Source organism: Sardina pilchardus, chromosome 2, assembly GCF_963854185.1.
Source record: "Sardina pilchardus chromosome 2, fSarPil1.1, whole genome shotgun sequence".
Classification (NCBI taxonomy): domain Eukaryota; kingdom Metazoa; phylum Chordata; class Actinopteri; order Clupeiformes; family Clupeidae; genus Sardina; species Sardina pilchardus.
Genome location: NC_084995.1, coordinates 34,475,306 through 34,494,007, shown reverse-complemented (window position 1 = coordinate 34,494,007; position 18,702 = coordinate 34,475,306). Strand labels below are relative to the sequence as shown.

General features: G+C 41.5%; 2 protein-coding genes across 2 annotated transcripts; one reads left to right on the top strand and one right to left on the bottom strand.

Moving 5' to 3' along the window:
• Positions 1-240: 240 nt before the first annotated feature.
• Positions 241-1,822, bottom strand: gadd45bb (growth arrest and DNA-damage-inducible, beta b). The gene is made up of 4 exons (XM_062556446.1): positions 1,647-1,822; positions 1,422-1,523; positions 1,088-1,310; positions 241-973 (listed from the first exon to the last, which is right to left on the bottom strand). Exons 1-4 carry the CDS (start codon positions 1,688-1,690, stop codon positions 869-871), a joined length of 474 nt encoding a protein of 157 aa, XP_062412430.1. The 5' UTR covers positions 1,691-1,822; the 3' UTR covers positions 241-868.
• Positions 1,823-6,935: 5,113 nt separating this feature from the next.
• On the top strand, positions 6,936-17,953 carry map1sb (microtubule-associated protein 1Sb). Its single transcript, XM_062528171.1, has 7 exons — positions 6,936-7,063; positions 8,635-8,736; positions 10,184-10,266; positions 10,373-10,513; positions 11,818-15,040; positions 15,204-15,433; positions 15,648-17,953. Exons 1-7 carry the CDS (start codon positions 7,045-7,047, stop codon positions 15,801-15,803), a joined length of 3,954 nt encoding a protein of 1,317 aa, XP_062384155.1. The 5' UTR covers positions 6,936-7,044; the 3' UTR covers positions 15,804-17,953.
• The last annotated feature ends 749 nt before the right edge of the window (positions 17,954-18,702 follow it).

Sequence of the window (18,702 nt, the reverse complement as noted above, 5' to 3'; positions counted from 1 at the left end):
TGTAAATATAAATGTGTATATGTTTGATATTTGATACCCCCATATGTACAGTATGAGCATATAGGACTGTAGGCTACAATTAATAACATAAGGACGATAAAGATAGTATGTTGTTATGTCCAAATCTAAATCCTGCTTTGTAGAATGTCCAAGTTCCATCTCCAACACTCTTGGAGCACACCCATTGATATACACACCAACTCACACTCTCACACACATATAATGAACAACAATAAGTAGTTTCTTTTACAAAGTTTATTTGAAGATAAACAACTTCACATCAGATAATAAATAACCAAATATATTAGTATTTGCTTTGCAGAACAACTTATGGAGATGCATAAATAATTTCATTTTACAAACCACACATTATTGCAATTAAATATGCTGGTGCTGACTCAACAGCACAGTTAAGTCTCTACGTTTTTTAAAAATACTATTAAATACCATATTCTCCTCCATTTTGACCTTTGACTGAAAAAGTTACAATTCCAGCCATAACTTTTCTACTCCTCACGTTGAATAAAGTGCACCGCTGCACCGTTACGGCCATTCCTGTTATTCCAACTGTCCTGTTGCTTATAATACTCCAGGAAGCATTGACCTTCATCTGCTTCTGGGGTGCATCACGGGTGCTAGTTCCATAGCGTCACGCGAATCGTCCCTGAGCATTTCTAGGAACGCGAATGTCCCATCATCGCTGATCAGCCGTGCGCCCTCGGGAGTATCCGAAGACCTGTGCAGATCTGCGTCTGTAGAGGCTTCCAATAGGATCGAGAATAATCCTGTTACTGGCGACTGTCCTCATATTCAGTGAATGACAATATCATTCTCAAACTTGACAACTCCTCGAGCAAAAGTCTGTCTTTCAGCGCTCTCGCAGGGCCAGGGAGGGGACCCACTGGTTGTTGCAGCGGCTTTCCTTACAGTAGCGGCCCACTTCGTTGAGTTTCAGGTGATCAGCATGGGGATTCTGAAAGAGCAAAAACAGTCATTCAGTTATCGTCGTGTCGTAGACTTGCTGCAGACAAGCTAAAGCCTACAATTTATGATCAAAAGTGAACCGAAAGGTGGTTTCGATACTTACAGTGACAAGTATGCAGTGAAGGTCCTTTGATTCATTGGCGTTGCTGTCTGTGAGGGTTTCTCCCAAGACCTGCGCAAGGCGCTTCATGCCAGAGACGCGTAGGATGTTAATGTCGAAGTCGCAACAGAAGGCTTGAATGAGCGTAAAGTGGATCTGCAGGGCAACATCATTTTCGTCTTCCTCGTCTGTGGCAAGTATGCACAACACCACATTGTCCGGATCCCTGCAAAATGTCAAACATAATTAGTCCACGACTCCAACAGGAATGAATAGTACGGTGTGATTCAGATTGCGATCAAGTAGGCGATGTCTAGCATTAGAAAGTAATACTTACACATTCATCAACTTTGCAGACTCGTAGACACCAACTGTGAGACAGTTTTGACGTTGAGCTGCCACCAGCAGTTCCTCCAGCGCTTGACTTACAGTGTCCATCCTTCAACAAAACGATTCAAAGTTAGAATATGTAGAGGTAACACAAATGACAGATAGGCTATCCCATGGCAACATGACTGAGCATAACCAGACACTAAAAACGTAATCGATGCATGTTACTTACTTTATGTCAGTAGTGTTGCATCCAGACACCTCTTCGAAAGTCATAGTGATTTGATTTCTAAATTCCAAACGCAGAATGTCCCCAAGTAAATCCAATGGGCTACTGCACAGAGCAGACAGTTGGGTAATCCGTTAAAATCCTCGTGGAACAGTTTCACTTGATATCAGGGCAGTACATCCAAGACTGGTCTGACGACTGAGTCAACACTGCAAGTTCTTATAGCTCTGGATGTGGGCGTGGATGAAACTACCGTCGAAACCTCTAATTGGCCGAGAGCTTTCAAACGAGGCTACTGCGATTCAGCGCTGATTGCCATTGATCTTGTTCACGGAACGCGCGCTTTGAAGTGCATAACGATCTGCATTATTAAGCTATCTTTCCCTCGTGCAGAATTAACAACAAAACCTTTACAAAATTAAATCTTAAATGCAGATAGATATTCTTTGTTTTCTCTTGATTGCTCGCCCTGCAAGTTTCACTGAGATTTTTGCCTGATAGGTCTACCTGGGGGAATAATAAATTGTTGGCTTATAACCTCATCATTACGAGAAAGTACTCTATTTTGAAGCAAAACGAACTCAACAAAATAGAGACACAGGTTGCCTGCGTCACGTTTTCATAACAATGTTTTGTAAATCGCAACAATTTTTAAGTAATCTTCATCGCCATCTAGTGGATTATTCCAGATAACCCTAGGTGCGTTGCAAGGTGTATTACCAAAACGGCAATGTAGTCTACATTTATATGTATATAATCAACAACGGTTGTGCTGTTTAAGTGACATGTATAATGCATTTATTCTTCATCATACATGCTTGTAGTCTTAAGATTTGGTCACCATGTGCTTCCTATCAGTAGCTAAAAAGCTCCCTCTTGTGGTCAATTTTCATGAGATTGCCTAGTTGCTGAATGCGCCATCACCCAGGGCTTGCCGATACATGTCCGTACATAACTGGAAAATTGCCTGAACATGATCGTCAGCTGATGGATTGTCAGAACATAGAATAGTGTATTTGTTCCATTGTAAAGGCCAGTGCCACTATCTTAACAATGTCGATAATGATTTTAATTCGTCCATATCAATGAGCTGTCAGCATACCTTAGGGCACATTTATCTGCATTTTTTAATTATTATTTGTTTGTCAGCCATAGGCCTGATGGGAACCATAGCTAATGTGTGAAATGGAACAACTACTGTGAAACTAAACTAACATATGATGAGATGATGGTTAATTAAAAACTCACTTAAAGGAATACATTTGCAAAACAATAGGCTATAATGATGGACATAGGCCTATCAAAAGCAAACCTTTCATCATTAGAATACTTACAGGCTTTTTGCATTAGGCCAACACAGAATTGCTTGTACCTGTCCCTTACCAAAACTATTTTTTAACTTATAACTTACTTGTTCATCTTTGTAATCATCAATCCTTAAAGAACAATTAGACATCAGAGAGTGCACGTCAAAGTATTAAGCCTATTTAGCCTGATGACGCATATTATTATTGCCATGGTTAAATTCTCTGTTATCAAGGTTCACTTGATTTTGGGGGAGAAGTTAGCTCTGACCTTTAAAAAAAAAAAACATATTTAAAAAAAAAAGAGTATTAATTTCATGTTAAGTCTGACTCTGAAGCTTTATTATCTCTCAAGTACACATTTGAATTACTTCGACCATAATAGAGAAAAGTAACGCCATGTGATGGATGCGTTGGGAGAATTGAACATTCATATGCGAGCATATTTTCTCATATTTTTGGAGCAAATTGCATCCTAATAATCTGTCATTGTCACCAATCTTTACTCCCTGATTATGTACAAGATCTCAAGAAGCATAGAACTGTGCCTTTGATTTAGCAAATTGTGTCTTTAATTTTGCGAAGTTTGAATAGCTGATATAGCCAATCAGACAGGAGAGCCAAAAAATAAAAAATCATAGGAGTTTCCAAAATCAGAACTCCAGTTTTAAGTTGCTATTATGGTTGAATGCATTGTTGTTCATTTGAAGAAATGTAATATTTTGATAAAAAAAATAAAAAAAATGCCCTGTATTTTATTGCAGAAATGCAGTGTTTTGGACATGATACTGTATTGCACTGCATCGTACTTCAGAAAAACTGCAGAGGGCTATAACTGCAGTTTTTCGAGTTATCTTTTGTAAGGGATAGCCCGTAGTCTTAACCATTTTGCTTTCCTGTTTCTCAACCTTTTCATTTAAGTTCTGAAATTAGAATGGCTCAGTAAACCTTAGGCGTACCCAACGACCCAATCTTTCTCCATCTCCCCTTTGCTTGAGGTTTGTTCAAAGGCTGAGTCACCGGATGCAAGTCACCCTTGCACCCTGTTCCATTATCCATTTACACCGCTGGACAGTGTCCATGCCATTAGTCTGCTGGGGATATTAGGCTATTGTTTGCCATATCAAACAGTATCAAATATATTGACTTTAACAGGCCATGGAGACACAGGTGTGCCTCGCCCCTTTCAATGAGATCTTTCCGTTTCAGCCGATATAAATAAAAATTTGTCGACAGGGACTGGCTATTTAGTAGTTGTGTGGAAACATAAATATAGACTGTAAAAAGTGGTTTGTGGTAGAATGTTAAAGGTAGACCGAGCCTTTATTCAGATTGTGTTGAATGGTGGAGATGGAATTGATTGATCAGTCAATTATTGAGTGGTACATGTCCGTGTTTTGAGATCTGAAAGGCCTTCAGTTACCATAGCCTTACGTTGAATAGACACTCTCACTGCAATACTAATCTTTGTAGATCAAACATCCCGAGGAAGGTTGAATGCAAAAGAGCTGCAGGAGTCCTATAGCATCTCCATGGCATCTCAGGGTCCTGAAATCCTGTGCAGCCTGTTTGCACGCATATTTACTACATCCTTGACTGAAGCCATTGTTGCCTCATGCATTAGGCCTATACAATAAATTATGTTCCCTATGTTCAAAACCTGTTGTGTCTAATCGACTACCACCTGGTGGCCATTCCATTACTGTAACAGTTTTCGAGAAACTTGTGAAGAAATTCATTTGCTGCCTGCCAGGTTCTTTTGACCCCATCTAATTCGTCTACAGAGCCATCAGGTCAAGAGACGACGTCATTTCCAATCTCCTGCATACCACCCTCACCCCCTTGGGAAGGTATGGTGTTGTCTAACAATTTGACAATGAATGTGAGCAAGCTAAAGGAAGTGGTGGTGGACTATAGGGGACAGCAGAGCAGCAATTACACTCCAATAAAGATTAGTGGACAGCACACTATTCACTAACTTTCAACATTGAATACCCTCTACAGAAATTCAGACAAGGACTCTGCTCTTTCATGGTCAGCTGCGGAAATTAATGGTGTCAACATCTATCTTGAAGGCCTTCCACTCTTCAGCCAGAAACTGTGTGTGTGTGTGTGTGTGTGTGTGTGTGTTCTAGCATTATCACCTGATATGGAAATGGCCCAGCTCAGGGTTGCAGAGCAGAGAGTGGTACTTTCACTTCTGCTAAGTGCACCATAAGATCATCTCCTCCTGCCCTCTAGGAGATCTACACCAGAAGAGTGCTTATAAGGGCGAAAGCCATTTAATTGACATTTCACACCCTGACAATAGACTATTCAGATTACTGAGATCAGATCTGAGACAGCTCTGTAGCCACATGGCTAAAATGGAAAAAAAGACTGAGTGGAAGTTTCTATCCTAAACTGAGTGGGAGTTTCTATCCTAAACACACACACAACACCTTTTAAACAGCATTACATAAACCTGACATACTGCACTTACACACATCGCAACCCAATCACATTTAGTACATCTCTTAACATGTACTGTTTTCACCTTCATAAATAGTTGGTAATCCCGTAGGACACCACTAATGCCATCAGTACATGTTGCAGTAGTATCTCTATGTGTGTGACAAATAAGAATCCTTGAAGATCGTCGAGCACTTAGATGCATTTCCTAGGCCACGTTTGACTGGCTGTTGAGGTGTCATGAATACTGCATTAACTGATGTCAGTGTGGAATATAAAGAGTGGAAGAGGTTAGAGACGAAAGTCCTTTCTCAGGTCGGCGGCAAGCCACACCCTCTCGACATTGAAATATTTTAGGCTTTCAGCACCATGGTCAGCGTTCCGCTCATCCTTTACGTTACCTTGTTTGTGTCAATTATGAGTGTGAGGTGTGAAGACTGGCTTGAGACGCGTTCATCGGAGTGCAACATCAAGACCCAAGTGGAGAGAGAACTGGTAAGGATATTATTAAAATGTCATCTTTTACAAAAAAGTGGATTAACTATTAAATGCAAGTATGTAATTTGGCGGTTTGCCTTATAGATTGAAGCACTCCAAGAAGTTCTGGAGAAATTAAAGAGAAAACCATCATCAAATTCTACAAAGAAGTTAGGGATTATTCCATCGGTAAGACCCTTCAATTAGATTTAGCCTACAACATGTAAAATATCGTTATTTCTAGGAAAACTGCGCAGCAGTGTGTGTGTGTGTGTGTGTGTGTGTGTGTGTGTGTGTGTGTGTGTGTGTGTGTGTGTGTGTGTGTGTGTGTGTGTGTGTGTGTGTGTGTGTGTGTGTGTGTGGTTCAGAACATTCACATGAACTTGGGCGCGACTACACTAGCTCCAGGACTGTTATTCTTGGGGGGAAAGGAACTCGATCCGAAAGTAAAGGTCCATTCATCAAATCATCATGAACGCATTCATCATTCCTGTAATGTGTAGCTCTAGCCAATGCTTCAAAAAACGTCTATTCAGGTGGATGTTGATCTTTATTTTGTTATTTTGTAGTGTGACACTGGTGAACACTGTGCTGTCCGCAAAGGTGCAAGAGTTGGGAAACTCTGCGCCTGCCCACAGGACACTTCCTGCGACTTCTCCACATTAAAATGTTTGTAATGATTTACAATTCAAATAAATATCTATTTATTCATAAATATTGCTAAAGCACATAACATGATGCTCGTGTGCTTCGTCAGTGTTTTATATTTTAATCACAATAGTAGCTATCTGCTATGTGTTCTTGTAATAAGTAATTGAGACAAAACCAGATTTCTTTTTAAAAATGAGTTTGGACAAAATCGCCTATTTTATTGTCTTGCTGTTTGAAATAAAAATCTAAATCAAACTTGTGTTCTGCTGACAACAATGTACATGCGCTGGCGACCCTGCGCAAGGCAGCGATTGGTCAGATTTTTTTTTGTTTTTAAGCTTGATTGTTTGCGTATGACATCATAACCATAACTTTTCAACATGGCGACTGAACAAGCGCGACCAAGGGAACCGCTTGGAAATCAGGGTCGGGCAGTTCATGCGGGCTTCAGCAATGACAAATATTCTCTACTAATTATTATCGGAGCGCACCGACGACAGAGCCTTGTCGAATATGTTATGCTAGAAATTGAAAGAGGTATGGACGTTTTATTCAAATAAATGTTGATGTCTGCGGTGGGCAATGGTGCATATGTCAGTAGGCTATACGTTGGGGTTAGGCGATAGAATATCCGCTAGCCTGTATCATTTTAACATTTGCGAAATTACTTTACTAACACCTATGACAGAATCAACAATTCCTCAGTGCGCAAACGAGAAATGGCCAAGGCTATATACAGCGCAGTGTTATTCATTGTCTGCTCAATTCTTCTTGTATTAGAGGATGCTATAGTGCACAGTAAGAGAGGTGGCCATTTTCATCTTCATTTCGAAATTGTGACATGCCTAATGTCATGACATGCTTAATCGCCGGTCTAGAATACAGTTCTATTATGATAACAAATCCATGGTGTTTCACAGTTCTCTGGTGCAGTGCAGTCTCTTGCAGTGTTCGCTGGGGCTGGAGACATCGAGCGCGAGTCATGTACGGTACATCTCGATGTCTATTATGTGGTTTCGCACTGCCTAGTAAACGCACTTCGTTAGTAAAAGCAAGCTCATTTTATAGACCGCTTTGTTCTGTTATCCCAGAACGAATGTCAGTCACTGGTGGTAAAGCTGTTAAGTTGAGCTGTGCCGTGTCTTACTGTGCCAGTATGTCAATGCAAAAGGTTGTTTATGCAGATGTCTGTCTGGGAGTGAACGTGTAACCCGAACGGCTGCACTCACAGACTGATACCAATTGTTCATGATGGTGAATCCTTTAGTAAATATTATCTGTTGATGCCACAGCCTTATATCTATTTAATGAAGAATGCTGAGGACCATCCGAGAATGACAACCACAAACACCAAATGCCAGCCAGGAGGCACAAAATGTTCTAAAATAAAAGGAGATGACTGACTATAATGTCATCTGAGCTGACAGACAAATTGAAACAACCCTTTTTGGTCTATGTCAATTTAGCTGAGAGTCTATCATAGTCTCTTCCAAGTCTCATTATGTTGATTTGCTCTTCATCAATATACTGCATTTGTGACACAGGAACATGCTGTATCTGTGATGAACATTGAATAGCCACCTCTCTAAACTGAAAAGGGCTGTTTTAAATACTGCTCATATGTTTAAAGACGACCTTATTTTAAATAACCCATTCGATAAACTGCTCATCTCTGCCCATTTAGGCTAGCACATGTCGTCAAGCATCAGGGAAAAAAAGAATATTTGATTTGCCCAGCTCAGCTAAGCTGACACAGCTGAAGTAATTCTTCTCACTTAATGTATGTCATGCTCAGGCATTTAATGCTGGCCTCTGCGGTTACCATAAACCCTGTTCTTTCCCATAGATCAGCCCCAGCAAACGCACAGTTTGTCTGTGTTGTGAATGCTGTAGCTAGAACTTTGTCCATGTAGTACTTCGGTTCAGATAAAGTCAGTTCTCATGAGGATACTCTGACAATGACTTGATATTTTAATTACTCTGATATTCTGATATTTTAATTACCTGCTTGTAAGTGTGGATTGGTAGTTCTTAACTCAGAACCTTCTATTCCAGGACATAATCTTGACATTTCACATTCACACTTGATTTTGAATTCCTGGGTTTAGGCATCCGCTCCTGGGATATTGACCTGAGTGCATGTAACCTGGATGAGCACCTTAAGCTCTTTGTGTCCAGGCATTCCAGTGCCCAGTCTAGTGATGTCAAAGGTATATATTGTGTCTCTCTTTTGATTTTGTGTATGTACAGCAAAAACATCAAAGGCATTTCCTACAATTGCCAAGTCATAATGTTACATAGAAAGACCTCTTTTTGCAGTGGCTGAAACTGGTAAACAAAGGGATTAATTATTCATCAAGACTCTTCAATAGCTTCAGAAACAACATTGTCATCAATTCACTAATACACATATCCAAAGAAGCATATTATGTCATTTAAATAGCTCAAACTGCAAATAACCACAGAATGAAAGCTGAACTCATGATGGAATGGCATTTGGGAAACAAAAGAAATAATTGTTTAGAATGTTCTGGAACAGTCTCTGCTGCTGAATATTTCCCAGACTTCACTGGCCACTCTGTCCCCCTGAAATGTATTCTTACTGAAAACAATGACATGTCTTGTATGGGAAAACCTGCGAATATACCACCCAAACCAAGGTTGATGGATTTACTACATGTCATGGAAATGGTGGAGTGGATTTGTATCTGTACAGTATCTAATTGTCTACATTGCACAATACACTGGTTATACTGGTGGGACTGACTTGACACAAATGAGACTGTAAATGGTTCACTGCATTATTTCCTTGAGCTAGTGTTTAGAGTCATTTTTCATTTTTCACCTTTCATTGCTCTGAGTTACAGATACCTTAGTCAAAAATAAGCAGTGCCATTGAGTTGGGGTTGCTTCAGAGAAGTTTCATATTCTTTCTTGTGCTCAGTGTTTGCAGCCTTTCTTTGGGCCACCACCTCAGCACATCCTGTAAAGGGAGGGAAAGGAAGTGCTTCCAAACAATTGTTTTGCACCAGAGTGAAGTCTCTCCCTCTCTTTCTCTCTCTCACACTCTTTCTCTCGCTCTCTCCCACACTCTCTCTATACAAAGACACACATTGAGACATACACACACCAGTTTACATACCTGGATAAATGTATTGTTTGATAGCATTTAAGCAGCAGTCCTCTCTTTTGTCCTCTCTCATTTGAATGGCTGATCAGGCTTACTGTGCGTTCACACCGCCGGCGACTTGAGCTTCCAAAGATTCCGGAAGTCATTCATTTTCAATGGAAGCCGGCTTCTCTCAGCTGCCAGCAGCGACCAATCCGTCGGTGTCGCGTTTTGAGCGTCTTGAGCGACTAGAGAAAGTTGAAAGTGGTTTACCATATTACCATAAAGTGGTTTAACTTTATGGTAATGAGCTATGAAGCGGTTCAGCGACCAAACGACCAGCAACGAACATAGAATGCTACTACGTCAGAGCAGCCAGGAGCTGCCAAAGCATCCAAGCTTCCCACGGCGTCCTTTACAGGGCGTCCAGAGCGATTTTGGAAGCTCAAGTCGCTCTTGGTCTGAACACACAGTTAGGGTTTGAACCTGTTGGAATGTCCAGACTTGCATCCAGGGTACTGAATTGTGTCTTCTGTCTCTGCTCTCAGGTCAGAGGTCATCACAGTATAGTTCAGACATTCTGAACATCCATGCTGTGATCAACCCTTCTGAGGAGTTAGTTTACTCGGAGGTGAGGATTGACCATTTTTATTGTTCATTTTGAACCATTTATAGTTCTAAAATGCACAGTGTATTTTTTTTATATTAATTATATGATCATACATTTTAATATGCAGGTTCACTGGCTCATATTAGATGGATCTCGTCACAAGTTGCTCATATTAACGGGACAGTCTTCAGAGGACTCTGGTGACTTGCTTCTGCATACTGGCCAGTTCTCACCACATGATTTCATACAGATTTTTGCAGATGAGGAGGTGAGTGATTCATAATCCATCAAGTACCACTGTGAACATACAGAGCCGGCCCGAGGCATACTGTAACCAAACTAAGTGCCTGCTTGGGGCCCCATGAGGGAAAAAAACACATTACAGAAATAAAACAGGTGGCAAAGTCATAGTAGGATATGTAGGCTGTACAAAAGAAAATCTAATTCTGATTTCATGATCAATATGCCTTCCTACAACTGCTGTAGGCCGAGAAGACTATCCACATCAAAGACTAGTCTAATAATTCACATTTGATGAAATACTTGTTAAAACAACGCTTCGGTAGTGCTAATTGTTAAAGACCCCAGGCTTAGCAATGCCAAAGATCGAGCTGTTCCGTAAAAACAGCCAAGGCTAGATTTTACACTTAGGACTTCTGTATAGTCGCCGGTAAGGCCAGGCAGAGCTGTCAAGTCAGTTGCTTTCAGGCAACTTATCTGCAAAATACCAGTGACAAATGGAACTATTGGACAGAGAATAACAAGCTAAAATGCAGGCTGTGCTTGTCTTTACAGCCACCATTGGACTGTGCATAACAAATGCTTTCTAGCCATTCTACTGCTGTTGTTCTGTAGCTCAAATGTTATTTTATTGCTGATAGTTCCGTCTGATAAAAGCGTCGGCCAAATGAGTAATGTAGCCTAAATGTACTGTATATGAACATGTGGAAGCAGCCCTGGCATGTCAAAGAGTCAATGACGATGAGTTTGATTTCACAATCAAATTTCATTTCATTTGAAAGGATGAATGGAGTTCAGTTGATTTGAAAAAAATAATCACAACCTTAGTCACTGTTAAATATCTGAGAGACAGTTGATATTTTGAATCACAACCTTAGTCACTGTTAAATATCTGAGAGACAGTTGATATTTTGAATCACAACCTTAGTCATTGTTAAATATCTGAGAGACAGTTGATATTTTGTTTCAAGCCACTGAAACCGACTGAGGACTGTAGTCCTTTTGAGACTACACTAAATAGGTCTAAAAATTCTGTTTAGGCTATTATTGTAAAATAATACTAGACCATTTTTTAGATTTTAGTACCCTCTCAGGTTAAAGTGACACTGGTTTGGTGTAAATAACAACTATATTAATACCGTTTAGAATGTTACCTTATAGTGTGACATTTGTATCAATAATAGTCAAGCACAGTTGACTCCGCGTGATCAAATTCTGCTTAGGGCTCTATTAAGGCTTGGGCCGGTACTGTGAACGTTTGTTGTATTCAAAATTTCTACGTAACTTTTCTTCAATTAATGCTTACATTCTGTTCAAATCTATTACATTTAGATAAGCCAGCTGCTGACTGCTGCAAGTGGGACTGGCAAGGCAGCTCTGACCTTAAGCTGCCCAAAAACTGGGAAGTGGAAGAACTCTGTGTTGGGCAAACAAACCTTGCAGGACAGTATTGATATCAAAATCAACTCTCTGATGGTCTTGCCAAAGATGGAGGGCCTTGAGGAGTTCACAGACTGCCTTTCTGAGTCCATGGAGCTTCTCTCCCCCTTTGACCTGCTAGAGCCCCCAAGTACTGTGGGATTCCTGAAGCTCTGCCGGCCATGCTGCTATGTTTTCCCAGGCGGTAGGGGTGACTGTGCCTTCTTTGCTGTCAACGGTTTTAACATCTTGGTTAATGGAGGAGCCGACGCTCGCTCCTGCTTCTGGAAGCTAGTGAGGCACTTGGACAGGGTCGACTCAGTGCTGCTGACGCATGTTGGGCTGGACAGCTTGCCTGGCGTGAACAGCCTGTTGGAGAGGAAAGTGGCTGAGCAGGACGAGAATGCCACTGAATCCCAAATCAAAGAGAAATGGATGAAGAATCTTATCTCGCCAGAGATCGGCGTGGTGTTCCTCAATGCACCGAACCGGCTGAAAAAGGTCCACGGGGAGCCAAACGTGCTCAGGAGTAGTGATCAAGTGGCGCTCACCTTACGGTATCTGGAGAAGCTGAAAATCACACCAGAACCTCTTTTGCGCTTTGCAGGGGCTGCAATTGAACCGGTCATCCTCTTCCAGAAGATGGGGGTGGGATGTTTGGAGCTCTATGTCCTAAACCCAGCAAAACGCTCAAAAGATCTTGAGATGTTCATGCATCACTGGCCTGAGAACAGCTCAAGTCCCAAAGGAACAGAGGTGCCCCTGACCAGCCTTGTGTCAGTTTGTGCACTGCTGGTCTGGCATCCAGCTAACCCACATGAGAAGATAATTAGAGTTCTTTTCCCTGGCTCTACACCACAGGCGAAAATTCTGGAAGGTTTGGAAAAAATCAAACATCTGGATTTCCTCAAACGGCCAGTAGTGTGCCCTAACGATTTGGAGTCATCAAAGTCAGATAAGAATCCTAAGCGTGCCGAGAGCCAAGATAGCCTGAAGTCCAGCAACTCACGGCCAGGGAGTGCACTTTTCAAGGAGAAGTCACCCCGTGGAGAAGGGAAAAGTGACAAGACCAAAGCCACAACCGAAAGTGATCAGAAGGATCCAAAGGGAGAGGAAAAGCCTAAATCCGCCGACAACATTAAAATGCGGGCAACTAAACTGGACAAGTCCGGTGCCACAACTGCTCCACCGAAATCTGAAAATGGATTGAGGAGAACGCCGAGTAAAAAGGAAGCTGCCTCAGGAAGACCTAAGGTAGATGTAAGAAATGACGGGAAAAAGGATGGAAAGAGGGACTTGAAAACAGAAAATGGGAAAAATAAGAAACCTCTCAACAAAGATTCCAAGAAAGGTTTGGCGTGTCAGTCTGTTGAACCAAACAAAAGTAACAGTCAAACAGGCAGTGCAAAAGCAGCAAACAACTGCAAAGAGACAGAGTGTAAGAAAATCAACCACAAATCTAACAAAGACCAGCACAATCAGATCCTGTCCGGTGATACAGAGGATGCTCCAAATCGCTCCCCTATGTCGTCACCAGAGAATCTCTCATCAGAGTTCCAGCGGTTACGAGAGGAAGAAGATGAGGTTCATGGCAGAAGAGGAGGAGAGGGTCAAGTTCTGACTGAACACATGCCCCAACTACTGTCAGAATCTGGCCGTGAGTTTGGTGGGCTGGATGGAACACAGTCCAGCTCTGATGGGGCTGAAGGGGTTTGCTGTAAAGATGGCAAAGGGGTGCCATTTCCCTGTTCCTATGGTAAACCCCCGAAAAGTGACCAATGCGTAAACCTGGACCTCACGCCAACCGAGTATACATTACTCGACGGGGCTCTGAAAGAGAACGCATCCAAGAAAAACAGCCCAGAGGAAGCCTGTGCCAGTCCGGACGAAAAGACGCTTGAGTTGACCTCCCCACGGTCCGGCCCAAACAGCGCTGGCCATACTCCTTACCACCTGTCGCCTGAGGAGATGTGGTCCTCCAAGAAGAACAGCAGTCTTGGAAGCAAGATTTCGTGCTTGGGGTCAGACAGCCAATCAATGGAATCGTACAAGAACTCCGACGCAGGCCCCATCAAAAGCAACCAAGAGAGCACCTCTACGTCATCCAAAGACAAACACACAAGCTTCCTGTCCCTGAGTTCCTTCAAAGACATTGGCCCAGACATATCCCCCACAGTGACCACACATTCTATGCCTGCTGAAGTCTGTTCCCCACAATCGACAGAAGTGGATGAGTCATTATCAATGTCATTTGAGCAGGTGCTTCCACCTGTAAGTGAATCTAGTAATGAGGATGAGCAGTCCTACTCTAATGGGCATTTTGTGGACTCTGATTTCAAAGTGGGAATGGCCTTGCCCCTGAAGATTCCCCACGGCATGAAAAACCAAAACGAGGGTTCAGAAGGACGCCCCCCGGCACCACAAGGGCTCATATTCGACCCCACTCATGATGTTGACCTGTGTCTGGTGTCGCCGTGCGAGTTCAAGCACTTCAAGCCTGTTGGAAATAATGAGCATCCCCTGTCGCCCAGAATGGTTAACCCCAGCCCTCATGAATTCTCAGACGACAGTGACCTCTCTCAGGAGGTGCCGAAGCCCAAGGCGCCATCTCATCTGGTCAGCAAGCCTCATCCATGTGCACAGGAGACACCACTGACGTCCGCGAGCGATTACTTGCCCACTGCCTCCGACTCGGACATGCCACCGGGCACGGAAGAATGCCCCTCCATCACAGCCGACGGAGCCCTGGACTCGGATGACGAGTGTGGCATGGCGTTTCTGCCACAGAACGCCGGTGATGGTGCACAAAGTCACCTCTCCCTGAAAGGAGGCAATCCGCTGCCTCAGGACCCGCTACCCACTCCCCTGAAGGACCTGCCCCCGTTGCCGCCTCAGCCTGGCACCTGCATGCCCGACCCCGGCAGAGGCGTCAGGGTTGCAACAGCGAAGACCAAGAGGTTACCTGGACCCACTCAGAGGCCTGTGTCCACTTCAGGGCTGGTTCAGGGCAACAGAGTCAAGTCAGGTGGTGCAGGTGCTTCGGTGGGCAATCTGAAGACCAGCTCTGCTTCAGAGACCCAGGCAGTCCTCCGTCCCTCAGGTGCTAGAGGAGGTGCATCACGGCCCACTTCTTCAGGTAAGAACTAATTATGCTTTTCAATCAATTATGCTCTACTAGTAGAATTGAATTATCATTCCTACTTCAAGATATACAGTATATACAATGTTTTTTACAGCGTAAATGAGTCAATATCAAGTTTTACTCAGTTTTTCTTACCTAAAGTTCATCCACTTCACAGGCTATACCATTGGCAGCAAGGTTGGAAGTATTGTAGGCCCACCTATCTATTTGGACTTGGCATATCTACCATCTGGCCATGCAGCCTCTACCGTTGATGTGGAGTTCTTCACTCGTTTGCGCTCTTCCTGTTACATCATCAGTGGTGATGACTCTCTGAAGGAGACCATTTTGAGGCCCATTCTGGATGCCATCCTGGAGGGAAAATCTGTCTGGCCTGATGATGTGCCGGTCAGACAACTCTCTTTCTTATTGACCCTTTGTTATTGTTTTTAAGACATTAGCCCTTATGCCAAATGTGTAAGGGTATACACATTGATACACATTTTCTGTTTTACCTATGCTCTGTTTTAATATACATGTATTTTTAGAGTATGCATGAATGATCAAATCCTGATGACGGAGCCATATGTGTTTTGAACCATATGATTCTTGTGTTTTTCAGGTGACTTTGATACCCACGTTCGAGTCCCTGACCATTCATGAGTGGTACCAGCAGACCCAGGAAAGGCAAAGGAAGCTTGGGGTCACTGTGTTAGGCAGCAACAGCACCGTGGCCATGCAGGAGGATACCTTCCCTGCTTGCAAAGTGGAGTTCTGATGAGTAGGCAAAATCTTACCCATTTAGCAGTCTCAAAACACACACACACACACACACACACACACACACACTCTATTTCTCTGTCTCTCTCTCTCCCTCTCTCCCTCTCCCACAGTCACACACACACACACACACACACCACAACAACCACCACACAAAGACTCACAACTCACAAAGTGAGTATGTGTCACACCCTCGCACACACAAATATGTTCCCTTTTAAGACTGAAAACTAACTCTGAGCACTTAAACAATAATTATGTCTTATGGCAAACAATTGTGCTTGATTGGGTTTTCCAAAAGGATATATCATGTGCACTTTGAAGTGTTGACAGTTATAAACTGGAATTGTTTAAAACAGACTGTCAGTCTATAATGTAAGCAATTAAGTGTTATAGAAGACTTGTATGTAGGTACAGTAATGCATACACAGTGAATAACCAGTAAGAGGAGGAAGTGCCTGACTAAGATGTATCATTGGAGGTAATTCCAAAGTGATTGTAACAATGGAAATCTCTTGGCAACACTAACATGCATGAGCTCATTGTATAAAACCAAGCGGCAGTGTGAGGCCCTCTGTAGATATGATCTAGAAAGGCTCAGGTCTGTGGAAACAAATACTTTGTGTAGGCATAAAACAAAATATAAGATTCATTTTTCCTATTCAAAAATATCTTTAAAAGAAAAAACAATCAAAGTAAATCAAATGTATTAAACCCTGTTATAGATGAATATAGATGATTTAATAATAGATGGTTTAAAATGATTTCATGTAAACTGATTAAAATGGTGGCTGATTGATCTGGCAATCAATTATATTTACTTAAAGATTATTAAATAAATTATAGGTTTTGAAGAAATTCTTAATATCTGAACTGTTATTTAAATACAGGTGTAGCTTGCCTTGGTGTTCTGTATAAGTGTTGGTGCAACTCAAAAATGTCTTACATTTTGCATTACAGACTTTGGTGAACTAATGTTGCTGATGGGATATTTTCTTCTGACTGTTTCATTTTGTGCCTACAGAGTTATGTTAGGTTGAGTATTTGACAAAATGTAAAATGAACCTTACTTGTGTGTCTGCTTAAGCGTTGTGCAGTATGTATGGCTTTGCATAAAAAAATAATTGAACTTATCCTAATTTTTTACTCTTTTAAATGCGATCTGGTTCATCAAACAGACCATTGGTCAATTGGTATACATTTACAATCAGTTGGGCTATTACAGTAATTTTTATACACAATTATTATTATTTTTTTAAGCTTAAGCTTAGGCCATATTGTAGGGTAGTGGTTCCCAACCCATTTAGGCCCACCACAGATTGCAAGGGTTCTGCAGAGTGTTGCCTTGGCTGAGGTTGTGAGGTTGCCCAAAGTCTATTTGCGCTCCTTAAATGTATAAAGTCCCAATAACTCACACAATTGGATAATCAAAACTCAAATCAAATCAAAACATGTTTTTGTTCTTCGTTTAAATTCATGTAGCTGTTTATTACCTCTGACCTCTGAACTTGCATAAGCAACCTTCAGGTCTGGCTAGGCTAGGCATTGATAATTCATCCCTGGACCACGATTGTTGAATAAAATCATTTCTTGTATGCGGAGTAGGTGGCCGTGGTTTAGACAAAGGCAAGGAAAAAAGGTTGGGAAACACTGTTGCAGGTGTAGGCCCTGTCCACTAAGCTGCGCTATTTCCCATAGCTGACTGTGTGATCTGAGTATCTTGTGGTGAGAGTGAATTGTTGGATCAATATTCATAGTCTGTTGTTTATGACCATGAAGATAAGAACAGTTCAGTTTCTCACAGTTCCACTACAAACTGGAAAATATTATTTTGTTTAACAAAATCTGAATGTTTTAAGAGATAACTTCAACGGATAGATATTCTTGTTATTGTTTCTATGTTGTTTATTTCACTCTTATTATTTCACACTTTAAATGTGTCAAGAGTTTGTTTCTCCAAGTTGTCTTTTCCAGTTTATTTTAAATGTAAAAAAAAATGACCGTATGTATATAACATTGCCCTTGTCAAGGATTAAGTCACTGATTGTCTTTCATTCATTGTATGTCCCACTGTGTGTGACTGTAACTATGTGGCAGGCTATAAATCACATGAATTATATGCCCATCTATTAAAAAACCTTCCTGGACTTTTACAGAAAATATAAGAACTCTTGTCTTGGCTCACTCAGACCTCTTTGGATGACAGGCAGTGAAGGTTGTTGATTGTTAATTTTCTGTGACTTGATTGATTTCTTTATGTATAAAATAGGAACCATGTATTTATAAGAGTGAGCAAAACATAAATACATATCAGATATGTAATCATCTCTTAAAATGTCAATGTGGTTTGTGTTAGACTTACAGTAAATCCATCTCCTATTCAACTAGGGGCAGACTGAGAGAGTACAATTCAATCAGAGGGACAAAACATATATTAAAAAAAAACAACAAAAAAACCCCAGCAAGATCCAGTTGGAACACCTGTGCCCAGTGCCCACACAGTAGAATCCCACCTTATCAAATGGAGTGTCTACTTAAAAGTAAATGAACAAAAGTTTGTCATATTTCAGCCGTCTGGCAATTTGCATGTTCCAATATGTACAGATGTTAAGGCATTTTTAGAAATATTTTGTGTGTGTGTTTGTGTGTGAATTACCCATTATACAGCGCCCTCCACAATTATTGGCACCCCTGGTTAAGATGTGTTCTTTAGCTTCTGATAAATTCATTTTTTTTCCAAATAATATAGGACCACAATGAAAAAAAGCGTAAAATCCAACCTTTAATACAAGTGCATTTATTTAGAAGGAAAAAAATCCCACATTAAGAAATAATTATTTTACATCAAATCATGTGTGCCACAATTATTGGCACCCCTGATGTAAATGGTTTGTACA

Coding starts and splice junctions, on each gene's coding strand:
- gadd45bb (XM_062556446.1), bottom strand. CDS start 1,690: ATGACTTTCGAAGAGGTGTCTGGATGCAACACTACTGACATAAA. Junction 1,524..1,646: donor TGCAACACTACTGACATAAA/GTAAGTAACATG, acceptor GTTTTGTTGAAG/GATGGACACTGTAAGTCAAG. Junction 1,311..1,421: donor TCTGCAAAGTTGATGAATGT/GTAAGTATTACT, acceptor GACATTTTGCAG/GGATCCGGACAATGTGGTGT.
- map1sb (XM_062528171.1), top strand. Junction 10,267..10,372: donor AGGAGTTAGTTTACTCGGAG/GTGAGGATTGAC, acceptor TTTAATATGCAG/GTTCACTGGCTCATATTAGA. Junction 15,041..15,203: donor ATCACGGCCCACTTCTTCAG/GTAAGAACTAAT, acceptor TCCACTTCACAG/GCTATACCATTGGCAGCAAG.